The sequence below is a fragment of the Numida meleagris genome, chromosome 6 (assembly GCF_002078875.1).
Source record: "Numida meleagris isolate 19003 breed g44 Domestic line chromosome 6, NumMel1.0, whole genome shotgun sequence".
Lineage (NCBI taxonomy): Eukaryota > Metazoa > Chordata > Aves > Galliformes > Numididae > Numida > Numida meleagris.
The window spans coordinates 26,641,600-26,655,952 of record NC_034414.1 but is presented as its reverse complement, the minus strand read 5'-3'; the positions used below and the strand labels follow the sequence as shown (position 1 = coordinate 26,655,952).

Below are 14,353 nucleotides of genomic sequence, written 5' to 3'. Positions count from 1 at the left end.
TGTACAAAACCTGAATTTCAAACAGGCAGGATAGAGAAAGGGGGAGAAGTCCTATGATTTGACAGCAAATGCTACAGCTAATCTTTAAAACACAGACAATTCTGGAAGTAAAAGATGACTTATTTATTTGGGGATGGTCTGAATTAAATTTCAAATATTAACAAGATTTGCTGCAGAGTTAGAGCAGAGATTTGTGACTGCAAGGAGTCGGGAATATAGAGCCACATAAATGTTTTTATGTCACGTGGCTATCACCGTGCCATACATCTTTATGCTTAGATTTTGCAAGAGTTCAAACAGAATTGGAACTACCTAGCTGCAGTTCTACAGGCCTTAATTCCAACTAGTAACATTCCCAGTGAGTTTACAGGGGCTGCACAGAGACACTTGCAGCTCTGCTTTTCCTGACAGGTTTATTAGGATTGGCACCAAGCCTAAGACCATAACTCCAGTTTCAGTATCTCCAAACCATGTTCCCTAGTGCCGCTAGGTTTTATGTCTAAGCTTTCCCAGCACACAAACAGCTAAAAAGATTAATTAAGCTTATTAGTTCAGGCCCCACACCGCATGTGAGTGGCTACCATGCTTTCAGACTGAGCTGGCCTAAGAGGGAACAAAGCCATGATCACATTTGCATTAATTCAGGTTATCCATGCCACATTCTTATTCTGCGTTGGTCTTTCACTAAAGGAGCATGATTTTCCCACTCTCAAACTATAGAGCTTACAAATGCATGTATATAACAAAACAAGAGAGACTCACCTTTAGCTAACCAATGCTATTTCAGCGCAGAGACAGATCCATAGTAACAGAAAGTAGGTAGAATCACCAGAATTAAGAAGTGCATTTGCCCAAATGTTATTTATTGCACAGAGTCATTTTTTAAAAGACCGTTTATATTTTAAGTCATTAACAGGAATAGCTTTAATGTTTCTAAGAGGATATATCAACTACACATGGAGCAGGTCAAAGGTTTAGGAGTGGGAAGAGAAGCAGGTCTACTACCAGGCTAAGACTCTGCTGGGTACTTACGGTTCAATGCTGACCGGGGTGGCTTCCCCCACCACCGAAAGAACAGGAGGGGTAACCTCTGAACTGTCTGCAAGGCAAAGAAAGAACTGCTCGAACTGATCATCTTCTGATGAGATATTTTCTTCACACAGCTTATAAATCTATCAGAGGAATCCATACTTCAAAACAGGTACACATATGCTAAACGATTTTAAGATGTCCAAAAAGAACTCAGCTTTTACATCTTACTAATAACTACTTACTGCCCACTCAGCCCAAGATAATGACAGGCTATTACAGAAAATGAACTATTCCATTCCTGAGAATGTCAGTAGGGGGTGTTGGAGATTACTTGTGAATGGATCTTAACATTTATGGCCAGATGGAAGGAACGCTGCAATCCCTCCATCCTAGCTACCCAGACTTTATCACCAAGAAATCTCATTTTCACATACTCCAAAAGTCATGATTTTCCTTCTACTGCTCCACAGTTCCTAAACACAAAGTAGCCCAGAAGGGAAGAAAAAAGTGGAACTTACTTGATCTAAGCAGAGTTCTGTGAGCACTTTTAGGAGTCATCGGAGGTGGAACTGGATGACCACTTGAAGAGAGGATAGCATTAAAATACAGCCCAGATCCTTCTCTCACTGGACTAAGAATTGGTGGAGGAGTGTAAGGAGGTAGTTCAAAGTTCCTATCAGAAGGATGATCTGCCAGACGGACAGGTGACCGTAAATGGCTCTGATACGGTGTAATATTAGAATAAACAGGTGGTGCAATAAAGGTGCCAGCTTTTGGTGGTATGAAGAGTGGCTCAGGTCTTGGGCGCTGCTTTGGTTTCCGGGCAAAGCCCTCTGCTTCATCCTTTGGAACAGCATGCTCATGCTATTAGAAAAATGTTACACATTTAATTTCATTATAAGACAGTATATATTTAATTTCATGTTAAGACCTTAAGCCACGTGAAAAATTTCAGCAAGATGACAACGTTCTTTCATGGCAGCTCAAAATCTGAATAGGACAGCTGTGGAGGGTGGGTCTCAACAGTTAGCGAAGGGAAAGGGAGGGGAAGATGATGGGGAGCTATGTGGGAACTATTAGGTAGCAATACTATCTCCAGGTGCTTATGAAATCATATTTTACAGGAATCACAAATATGTCTGGTTCAACCACTGGAAAGGTGATAACAATCTCGTGGTAGCTAGGAAAGAGCACATACAATCGTGGCAGAACTCTGACACACATACAAAGGGACATTAGATAGAGATAAGAGAATAGCAGAAAATATCACAGTATTGTCTGAAATGGTTGCACATTTAAATGCATAGAAACCTCCTTAGATGCCTGCCATTTCTCTTTGGTATCAGAATATTCTATTATAGTTCTCAAGAGAACAGATAAAAGAGTTTAAACAAAAACAAAAACCCCCTGACCATTAATACACTGAAAGGGAACACTCAAGTACTGATCTCCAAAGCCTCAGCAAGAGATTTTGATTTCATGAGAATAAATCTTCTGCTTGGACTTCACTCATGCATGGAGATATAGATACTACTCACAATTCATGATTATCTATTTACATATGGAGAAAGCACTCTTTTCAAGGAGACAAACTATTTCTTTTCAGTGTTATTGTCCATTTGGCTTTATTTACTTTACTGTTTAGTGCTTGGGCATTGGTTGGCTGTACTACTAGTAGCAATGGGTCACGAAAAGCCAGCAATACCTCAAATATATGGCAATATTTTGAAATTTTAAAAAACACCATTGCCCCACCCCAAGTTCAAACCATGAGATCAAATTACTTCAATAGAAAAGCTTATGGGTAAAAAATACGTAATTAAAAGCAACAGCTTTGGTTCCTTCACCTGTGCATACCTGATTTGAGGTTTCCATGTTAGTATTACGATTAGATCGCCTCCGAGTAACTATCACAGAAGGCTTGCGTTCAGAAGAAGTTCGATCATTTGTTTGGCCTCTCTGGAGTTTCCCATCCTCAGACTTCTCTTTCTCAAGGTTCTGCAAGTCAATTTTTCTCACTGGCACAGATACAGGAATGATAAGAGGCACAAGGCTGCTATCCTCCCGGGCTTTTTTGGGAGATGGTGAAGAACTGGCAAATTCCACAACACTTTTAGCAGCTGTGGGTCCTGGAGCTGCTATCAGCACACTTTTCTTCTCTTCTGAAGTATCCGATTCCTGAGAAGAAAGATAGATTACTTAAAAGTTCTGTAGCGCTTGCATAATGAATCAGATGATCTGTCACTTGCACGGTATATCAACTTTCTCAATGCAGTTTGCAAGCTGAAAGGGATTAGAAAGATATTATTGGAGGAAAAAGAATACATGACAAAAACATCATCAGCTTTTGTTAGAATTAGTTGAGGATTCCCTGAAGTCTCAACCACTTTGCCATATAACTTCCACAAAGGTTCTTCAGTTTTAATAATGACTGTAAGCTACAGATTATTAATTTCAAATATTAGACTTCTGTTCCAGAAAAGACTGAAACGTGGTAATCTTAAAACTCTTATTAAAAAAGAAAAAAAAATAAGCTAGATTTCTAGAGTATTTTTTCCAATTTACTCAACAAAAGCAGCTTTCCTTATTGTAAGCAGAGCCTTTGAGATTTGCTTTCCAAACCTCCTGAAGAACTTTTGTTCAGTAGAATCAACAAGGCATAACTAAAAGCCAGCATGTTTTGCATTGGTATTACAGCTTCCATCTCTCTGCTTTTTTTCCACTCATGGAAATTAAAAAAAACTGAATCTCAAGGACATGAGAATGGACAATGAGTTCCCGAGCAGACACATGTGTACTTGAACACCAAATAACTTAAGATACTGTTCCATAAGTGATTTCTACTCCTTCAAATGACTATCTGCATGTTCATTCTGCTCTAGGACCACCCCTTCAAAGTAATAGCCCGTTCACTTGGAAGCCAGATGTCAAAGGACAACTTTCAACACCACCTCCCTTCAGGGATGCAAAAGTCCTTCTCAAACTCCAGTCAAGTGCAATCTAGAAGCTGTAGAAAATGCTTCTTTAGGAATTTCAGAACTTCTCTTAAACTCTGCTCTGTTTGGAAAGTGATTAGTATGCAAATTCATTCTCTGTCAGAGTCACAATCTAATGAGGAATTTATGTGAACAGCTTTGTGAAGTGGAAACTAAGGCACATTATCTCTCAGGTACGATGAGAGATCACATGCCACTAAGAATACCTAATCCTAATAACAATCTATCATAAGAAGATTCTGTTGTAAGGTTTCAGACCTCTTCTGTCATTTCGCTGTTGTTACAGATCAAGAGAGCTGGCTTCACTGGAGAGTGAGTGAACTAGCTTTAGCTGGTGCACAAATAATCAACCTAACCACTAGAAGAACTAAACTGAAGTCCCACTTCTGTCCTATATTTATATTGAGAGAAATGCAACCTCATTGTCACAAGATGACAGATCGTCCAGAGCCTGAAGCTGGCCTCTCCAAGAGGCCTAAATATTTGCACTGTTTTTCAGAGCAAACAGGTCCACCCTGAAACACTCTTCAAAAAATCTAGGCGCTAAGCCTGAGCAAGTAAAATTAATCAGAACAAAGAGATTTAGGACTTCCTACCTGCAAGATACTTTTTTTAGAGTAAGGCAAAGCGTGCACAGTAAGCTTTATCCCATCAGGGGCACTGTATTTTCAAAATTTGGCTGCTTCTTCACAGACTGGAGGTATCATCCTCCATGGCGTAACAACGAAACACAGAACTGATAAGTCACATTTGGCATCTACTGCCTCAGGCTGCACTGCAGGAGGAATTCATGAGCTTTGAGAACCTCCCTTTACTCCAGGATGGTGACTGGCACCCATACTGTCCCATGAGGTTATCAATCTTAGATTTGAAGGACTTTCATCATGCTGACAGACATGACACTCAAGACCACTACTTCTAGATATTAAGGGGCTCTTGCAAATTTTTGCAGCCTCCCTCCTTCAGGAAAGAGAGGCCAACAGAAACATCTTTTTAAACAGATAAACAAGTCATTTGCTTGAAAAAGATGCCTGAAGAAGCAACTCATACACAGATGGGTCTCCATGCATCAAGGAGATCCATGCTGATTATCACCTTATTACTAAAGACTAGTTAAATAACTGGGGTACCTCCAGAGTATTCTTCCAGCAGTGAGATCAACAGTAGATAACTCTGCATCAGCATTAAGAGTGGTCTCTGGCTACTTGCACTGATACTGCTTTTTTGACACTGCTGCAGATAAAGGTCTTATTCTTACCAGATGACAGTTTTTTTCTCTCTTTACATAGCTATCACTATTGCAAACACTCTGGTAAATACCTTATAGGTACCTGACAGACTAATGACAATACAAAGAAGTAATGGTGATACTGATATGTGAATGAGCACCAATTCTGACCAATCTACAAGTCTCTGATACTTCCTTTGTGATATACATGGATCTCCATAGGTCAAGAGACATGAACTTCTTTCCTGACTGCAAAGAGGAAATTATGGCAGCTAATCACACACAAGATATCACATTGCTTTGGCTGTGCAATGGGTTAGCTGTGCTCCTTTTATTTTCATGTCTGGGAGGGTAACCAGCAAAGAACTCTCTTCCTTGAAGATGGGAGAGATGACCACTAAATAGCTTTCTAAACTGTTTGATTTGCTCAGAGGTAGGCAAAAAGGAATCATCAAGCAATGGACCTTCATTTGTAGAATTGCTAGTGATTTTCAGCCAGTTCAGCATCTCTATTACAGAATTGGTGGTAGAAGGGCTGCTGGACAACTCCAGCAAGTGCAACTTGTTGCATTTCCATTTAGGCTCTTGCAAAAATACCAAAGGATGCACTACTGGCCTAGAGTCTTTCAGTAGATCCACAGAAATACATCATTCATTTTGGTATTGACAATGTATACTCCTCAAGTGGTCTCTTAAAGATTTAGATTTCACATACAGCAGTTATATTCAAAATATAACAAACAGTAAAATTAAGAGTTGAGATTTCACTGCAATCCGTAAGCAGTAAAAACCACCTGAAAAAGGCAAACACAGTAGAATAGCAGCTCTGGTGCAAAGTATCATTTATGACACTGCACGTATGTATCTATACTGCTGTCCAAACTAGTGTTCTCACATACACATACACTTACTACACTGGAACGTTCAAACAACTAATTGAAATTATGAATATATCTTCTTTCATCAATAATTTAATCCTATGGCCTAATTATATGCTCTTTGCATAAACTGTACTAGGGAAGGGTTCTTTGTTGTTTCTATCAGAAAGACACTGGTAAGAGAAGACAACTCTCTTGAAAATGTTTTCTTTTTCTCTCATGTGATATCCAGTCTCCTTAGAGACATAAAGCTTATCACACAGAGTAAGAATTTAAACCTCCTTCCAAACCTCATCCTGGAAGCCTGAAAAGATCCAAACACAAAAAGCTTGTCAGCTAGTGCCTCCGTGGAAGCAAACAAGCTGCTTGTATAACTACAAAGAGCAAATGAGCATCTGTCAAAATGTTTCTCTGGTCTTTGCATTATAAATCAAAACACAAGCAGACATGCCTTCAAGTGAGTAACTTCTTGAGTCACCTGTCAGGCCCCTTTCCCAGCTGCTTTGTGAGTTTTCTCTTGTTACTGCGTTGATCAGCCTGCAGTATAAGTTGCAGTCCTTCCCGCAATGTACACATGCAATGGCTGGAACAGTAGTTGGCAGGAGTAGTTAGAAGAGTGAACTACTGAGTTTTGTATCACACCTGCTGGTACACAGCTTGTTCAACTGGTGTTGGAGCAAAAAGGATTCATGACAGCAACAGTCGCTGGTTGCTGTACAAGAGATGGAGTAGGTTATAGATACTCATCTCACTGTTCCTTAGCCTGGCTTTTTCATTCAAGAAGCATGACCCTCTAAGGAAAAGACTGGAAAAAACAGCCACAGGCAGACTAGGAAAAAAAAATACCAACAGAAAAGGAAAAAAATATCCCTTCCCTTTGTTGTCTGATTGGTCATCAACTCGAGTGGCAAAACTTTATGTAAAAGTAACTCATGCTCTAACATCTCTATTTCATCACTCCCTAGCAACAAAGCTTCTAAAGAAAAGTGTACCTTAACTTCTCATAAGAGGCACTCATTGAAAGATTAGTCTAACCACACCCAAAAGAAAACTGCAAAGCACACCTCATAAACAAACAACAAAAATGCCACCACTTGCCTCTCCTATGCTAATTTTGAGCCTTGCCACATTGCCAAACTGTATATGCATACTGGACAGTTAGACTGATGGGACCCTAAAAAGATAGTAGTAGTGAATTACTTTGTCACTCAACACAATTTCTTCCCTGTTCAAGTCCTCCAGAAAGTGTACATGCAGACTTTGCCCTCAGATTATCAATCTCTGAGCAGCTGCTGCTGGGCTTTCTCAGAAAAAAAGATACCTTTATGACCAGCTCAACTTCTTTAAGTAAGTAAAGCTTCCTCAGGCTTTTAAGATATGGGACATATTGAATAAGTAAGTAGCATTACATAATTTTAGATTGCACAATTTAGAAACGCCTCTACAATTGAAAAATAGCAGGTAAGCAGTAGTCTTAACATAAAAGAAGGTCAAAAGATATGCGAACTGTTTACATTTGCCACCCTAAATTCCTGATCAGCTGGAAGCCTAAGCGGAAAACATCTGTAATTTGAAGTACTGAACTAAAATTGTTCAGTATTAGTGAAGTAGAACTGCTCTTAGGAGCTTTCTCCTGCATGTATGTGTTGTAGCAGCTAAATACACATCCTACGAGTACAGAGCTGCCCCTACTGCACTGCGGCGCTTCTTGCATTAAGATACAATCTTATCCAGCATAGTACATAAATTCCTTTGTATTTCAGCCCTATTTTGTTGTCTAAAACAGACCTCATATTACACTGGCTAGGATGTATGCCTTACCTTGACATTCTGAAGAGAAGCCAGCTCAACAGCTTTTTGGGCCAAAGTTAGCAAATTGGCTTCTTGAGAAACACGCCGTCTCCTTCGCGTACTCTGGATTACACCACCTCTAACACCCTGAAAGTCATTAGTTCTTGGAGTGTTCTCTTCTGCTGCTACTGTCTGTTTCTCTGCATCTCTGCCATTCTGAGCGATGGCCTGCCTGTCTGTTTCCATCTGGCACAGTTCACTGTTGACCAGGACATCCTTCTGCCCCAGATCCATTCTCTTGGGATGTGAATAGCTACTTTTGTTATGGGTCAGTGATTCAAGTGGCTGCTGTAATGGGACCTCTTGCTGATGTGTTTGCCAGTGATGGAGAAATAAATTGCCAGATTGTTCTTCTGCCTGCTTGGAAGCCAACACTTCTCCTGTAGATGTCATCAGGACACCTTCTTTGGAGAGTCTCCGTGACCTTCTTGGAAAAGGAATCTGGGTCTGAGGTAGCACAGTCTGTTGGTTCTGCTCTGTTAGAGCCTTGAATAGTTCCTGGTTCCTCTCTGTTTGCTGAAACTGGTGAGCCATCATGTGATGCTGAGGTGCTGCAGCTGCCACATGAGGCTGTGCTATGGAAGTAGTTTGCTGTAGACTAAAAGCTTGTGTGGCAGCCTGTTGTTGCTGCTGCTGCTGAGGATAGAAATTTTCAAACAGTTGTAGCTGGGGAAGAGCTTGCTGTTTTTGTTGAGCAGTAAATGCTGGAGTGGAAGAAGCTGGCGCTTCTTGAAAGACATGCAATAATTCAGGAAGACCTTGCTTCTGGCCTTGGTGACCAAATGCAAGCTGAAAAGGCTGTAATGGCAGACTTTGATTCTGCTGCTGCTGTTTCTGCATCTGATGAAAGGAATTCATTTGTGCTTGTTGTCTAACCAGAGCTTGCTGCTCCAGCTGAGCCTTCTGGGACATCATTTGTTGGACTGCGTCTTCATACAAATCCAGCTGAGACACAAACACTCCTTTCTCTTGATTTCTTTTAAGGGCTTCTGGGTGACCATAGAAGCCTGGGGCACCAGCATTGGCATGGGGTCCTTTTGGATTGCTCCCAAAAACCATACTGTGGTTCCACATTGCAGGTGGAGACTGCCAGTGGGCATCGCCTCTCTCTGGCAACCGATTTCCCATTAGTGAATTCTGCCATTTGACAGCTGTTACTGGTTGGGACATCATCATTGATTCTCCCCTATCTTGACTGTAAACAGAGTTCATCAAAGCAACATTGCTGGGGGCACTTGTTAATCCTGCTGTGTGAGGAATCTCCATAGTTTGGGAGGCTGGTATATTCCCTCCATGACTGTAATACTGTCCTTCTTTAAGCTGCTGCTGTGGCTCTTTTGATGACACAGCTATATCTTGCTCATTAAAATAAGTAATTCGTTTCCCAGTCCTTTTGGTTGAAGACTTTTGCTGAGCTTGAAGATTCATGATTCAGTCTATTCTTCCAACTGCACACACTGAATTTATAATCCACCCATCCCTGAGACTGGGGGAGAAAAGGCACGTAAATCTCTCTTTTCCATTCAATATTAGTAATAGGGGACAGGAAAGAAGTCCAGATGAAAGCGTCTCCACTTCCTTTTTCTTTGTGTGCTTCTCACACTTCTTGTCACTCTTGTCCTCTGTCATTCATAGGTCAGTAGGGTCCACTTAGTTGTAGGTTCTGAAATAGAGAAGTAATTACAATGAATCATCAACAGACAACTGGAAAATAAATACTCAAGCAATAAACAGTTATGTGCATAGCTGTCCTGTTTCTAATGGGAACAAAGGTTGGGACAGCGTGTGTAAGAAATAATAGATATGACCTGCTAAGAGAATGTAAAACAACTTAGTTTTACAAAATATGTATATTTGCATGATGCAATACCCAGTTGCACACAGACTTCTGACTAATCAAGCTCTAAATGCATTTCTCTTAAACTCTCATCTGGACAATTAGCCAGGATAATCTGAACTCAAAAACACAAAGCAAAACAAAGCAAAAACCTCATGACTCACCAAAGAGAAAAATAATGTGTCAGGCCACATTTCCCAAAGATATTCAAACACACACGCACACCAAGGCTGCAGCCAAATACACAGCAAGATGCTCCAGTCAACATTTTGAAGAAAAGAATCAGGCAGAAGCCCATCATCCCCTACTAACTCCCCATCATTATGGTTGCTTTCTGTCATGGTTTTGGCTGGGATAGAGTTAGTTGTTTGTTTGATGCTGTGTTTCGGGTTTCTGGTGAAAACAGAGGTAATAGCACACTGATGTTTTAGTTGTTAAAGAGTAGTGCTTACACAGAGACCCAAGGACTTCACTACTTCTCATGCTGACCTGCCAGACAGAAAGCTAGGGGGACACAGGAAGCTGGGAGGGGACACAGCCTCAAACTGACTAGAGGGATTTTTGATATAACATGACATTGTGTTCAACAATAACTACTGAGGAAAAGAAGGAGGAAGGAAGGAACGTTATGGGGAAGACAAACATCATCACTCCAAAAGTACCACGTGTGATGAGGCCTGGTTTCCTGGAAGTGGCTGGACATCTACCTGCAGATGGGAAGTAGCAAATGGATTCCTTGCTTTGTTTTGCTGGTGCACCAGGTTTCTGCTTTACCTAGAAAACTGTCTTTATCTCAGCCCACAAGTTCTTGCACTTTTACCTTTCTGAGTCTCTCCCCTATCCCACCTGGGGAGAGTGAGCAAATGGCTGTGTGGTAATGAGCTGCCTGACAAGATAAACCACAACACTTTCCAATTAGGACTGCCTATCAGGCATCTGCATGCTGCAGAAAAGGGCCTGCTCAACCTTTCAGATTGCTTTTTTCAGCAGCTGAAAGCAACTGCTCCTGCTCAGGTCACACTCATGGCAAAGCAGTTTAGGCAGATCGTTACAGCTGCTCCTGAACACCAGCAAACATCTTGGTGTAAAGCTACAAACATAACAGGAAGTTTTTCTGGAACATGGAGCCTAGGACAATTCCACTCTTCTTTTCTCTGGAAAAAAAAAAAAAAAAAAAAGGTACCCACAAATTTAGGCTTTAAAAGCCTAAGGATTTATGTCTAATGTATGTATATAATACGTATATAAATAATTATATTACGACACCTATAGTCTTTTAAGAAAATTAAATTCTACATTTGGTGAAATTGTTAAACTAATAACAACCAAGTAATGATAGGTAAGTCTCTATTACTATCTCTTTTTGACATACGCTTCACGCCAGATTGTGCCAATATAATTTGGATAGATTTTAAGGTAGTTTAAGATGGATTTAAGATATTAAGATATTTATTGCATTCTTTTTGCCATAAAATCAAGTTTCTTTTGATGAATGGACTTAATTCTCAGGCATCGGAGGCACAGGCATGAACAAAAATTATAGCTCTGTACTTCTTCAGGGATTTTGCAAAACATTTGGGACTTTCCCACCTGAGCTGAGCCGGTCATCAAGAATTATGGGAAAAGCTTCAGTAAAGCACCATTTGTAGGTATCAACTAAAAGGCCTTAAATCTCAGAGACCTGAAAGCATCAAAGAGAAACATTTTTCTTGACTGATGAAAACGAGTTTGCAAATTCACTAATACCTATTACTAAAATAGAGTCATAAAATGTTTTAGAAACAAATATGCAATTTAGGGATCAACTGCAGGAGAAATCTCTTCTTTCTTCATATGAAAAGGCAGTTTTCCTATTTATACAGTAGGTACTCCAAGGAATTTTCAAGAAAGAACAAGGCTACTTCTCATAAAAATTGCCCTTGAATTTCACAAATCTGCACAAAGCTGGTGAAATTAACACACACTCCACCAAAACCTGCAAAAAATCCTTTAGTTTCTCTATATAAAATGAAAAATAATAAAACAGAAGTATACAGCACACTAAAGTTCTGTAACTTGAGTTTCCTCTAAACGGATATGGCTACAGTGCAGGTTTTAGTCCTGTGGTAGAGCTGGGAGCGTGATGAGGAAAAGACAAAGGGTTTAAATTAACTTACGCAACTTCCACCTTGGAGGCCAGGCTTGGCTCGGGTTCTAGTAGAGCCATGGGCCTGTGTTTCACAGAGGAGTGACTCACTTCCTCAGTCTGTTACATAGCTGTTCCCTCCACTCCCCTCCCCCTTCGCCCTGGCTACAAACCATGGACCTCTGCCACCACATATCACAGAGTCAGGGCGTTCTTTCCTTTTCTAAGCACAACTTCTCATTTTCCAGTCCTCTTTCAACAAGACTAAAATAACTCTAGGAGAAATTATGGACATGTGAGATGGAAAAAAAAATCTTTAAATTGTAACTAGTACATCATTGAATGAAAACTTATTGGATGAAATTCTATTTCAAAATGTCACTATGAGAGGAAAAAATATTCCACAACAGGAAACTGGTTGCATGATAGCAAAAATGTAGAGGTGGAAAGGTTGATATATGCCTCCTAGGAGCATTAATGTTACTCTCTCTCCTTTCTTTTTGCAGCACTACTAGAAATTTATCCGAGCTAACAGCTTAATCACAGTACCTGATTAATAACTATAATAGTCATTTGTATTATCTTACTTTCTGAGATCATTACAAAGTATTTTCCCCAAAAACCAATCTTATACCACTTTTCCCTCCACTGATGTTTGTGTGCTTTTGTATTGATCAATCACATAGTTATGATAGAAACAACATTATTTTCTTTTCTGTGCATCAGAACAATACCACTAGCTCAAATTTAAACCTGTAACACAACTTCAGAAGCTCTGCTGAATCAGATTTTCTACTCTTTGAGGACGAATACAAAGTTAACTACCAAAAGCTGACATACAACTTCAACAACACTTGTTTTTAACCCTTAAAAAAGAAACAAACAAAACAAATCAGCCAACCAACCAAACCACCCACCACACCCCTGATGCACATCTTAGTAGGGATAGCTGAAGTTTGCACCCATCACCCTCAAAACTATCCAGAAGACCTTTGGCAACAGAGTTCTCCGTTGTTAGAAGGGGTTGCATTTAAAGGGCTCTCCAAGCCTCCGCTTGCTGTGGATACTCTGCTACTAGATAGGAAGCCATGGGTATTACAGAGCCTAGCTCAGGCTGGTTTAGAATTACTCTTACTTAGGAAAGAGATGTAGAAAAAGTATCAAGACACATAGATCGCAAAAAAAAAAAAAAAAAGTTCAGAGATAACCTAAAGTAGAGGAGGGAATACGCATCTCTGTATTGCACATAGAGGTTTCTAAAAATATGGCGTGCCTCCTACAGAAGTTACTTTGTCAATCTAGAAGATTGTAGTGACTGAAGAACTGAAGTTACAGCAGTACAAAAACCAAGATAGTGAAAATCACACTACTAGAGAGGAAAGGGGTTGCAGGTACTTTAAACAAAACACTGTGAAAATTAAAACTCTCCCAACTGCATGCAAGAATAAAGAAATCATAACTGAGAGGTCTCCAAGCAAAAAAAAATAAAAATAAGAGGGGAGACTTAGTGCATTTAGTGTTAGATGATAAAATAGCACAACATTAACTTTTATGATATCTTGTAGGTCACCTTAATAATAATAATAGTTCGTAGTTTAAGCTGAAGTGATAGATGTTCAAGCTGCAGTATGACTATTCTCCAGGAAAGCTCACAGCTGGCAGCTTCATTGGCTGAGCACAGGTAGCTCTATGACTAAGCAGGCTTCCCTCCCTGAGTTCAAGGGGTGAGCTCACATTATCATCATCCCAGCCAATTACCTGGTTTGAGGTTTCTTGTTTTAATCTAATTTCAGCACAAGAGTCAGACTGAAGTAGCAAAGTGGCAACACACTTCCAGGCTTAAGTGTGCTTTGGAGCAGTGAATCTCTGATGAGTTCTTACCTTCAAACAAAACACAGTGCCAGTTCTGATACCATAATTCCCAGAAGATAGTGTGTCTTGTCTCCAGATATACTGAGGTGTTACGATACTCTGCATTGTTTTTACACTGCACAGAGAAAAAGCAAAACCTAACATCAGTACATTTAGTTTTAATAACTCTAAAATTTGGCACACACTGTCATCAGTCACTTCACTTCCAGGAACTCCTGGCACGTAAGAACAGCTTCCAAATTTTCTTCAGAAAAATACCGACTGGATGTCACCTCCTTTAGTACTGCAGATATTTTAAAATTTCTAAGGGTGGTTCAGTTTTTTTGTTTGTTTGTTTCTTTGCTTTTTGTGTGTGCGTGTGCGTGTGTGTGTGTTGTTAACCTTTTTCTTCTAGATTAAAAAGAATGTCAGATTAGATAAGCATATTCCACAGATACTAATGCAGTATTTCATGGAATGAAAGAACATACAGTAAGTAACCTATGGCACGTTACTGAGAGAAGTTAGAGTTAGCGTTTTTAGCTTAAGTTTCTC

At 39.9% G+C, this 14,353-nt stretch overlaps 1 protein-coding gene across 8 annotated transcripts in view; it reads right to left on the bottom strand.

Annotated features, from left to right (window-relative positions):
* ELMSAN1 (ELM2 and Myb/SANT domain containing 1) overlaps positions 1-14,353 on the bottom strand; it is a 68,092-nt gene that overhangs the window by 15,526 nt on the left and 38,213 nt on the right. For 4 of the 8 annotated variants that reach the window (XR_002440677.1, XM_021403430.1, XM_021403436.1 and 1 more), the window contains exons 2-6: positions 13,829-13,934; positions 7,956-9,648; positions 2,890-3,210; positions 1,551-1,896; positions 1,033-1,099 (exon numbers count right to left, since the gene is read on the bottom strand). Coding sequence is in view for 7 of the 8 variants with exons in the window: in XM_021403430.1 (XP_021259105.1) it covers positions 1,033-1,099; positions 1,551-1,896; positions 2,890-3,210; positions 7,956-9,413 (2,192 nt within the window). In the remaining variant the exon portion in view is untranslated. The remainder of the gene's footprint in view (positions 1-1,032; positions 1,100-1,550; positions 1,897-2,889; positions 3,211-7,955; positions 9,649-13,828; positions 13,935-14,353) is intronic. The other 4 variants (XM_021403434.1, XM_021403431.1, XM_021403435.1 and 1 more) reach the window with 1 other exon arrangement.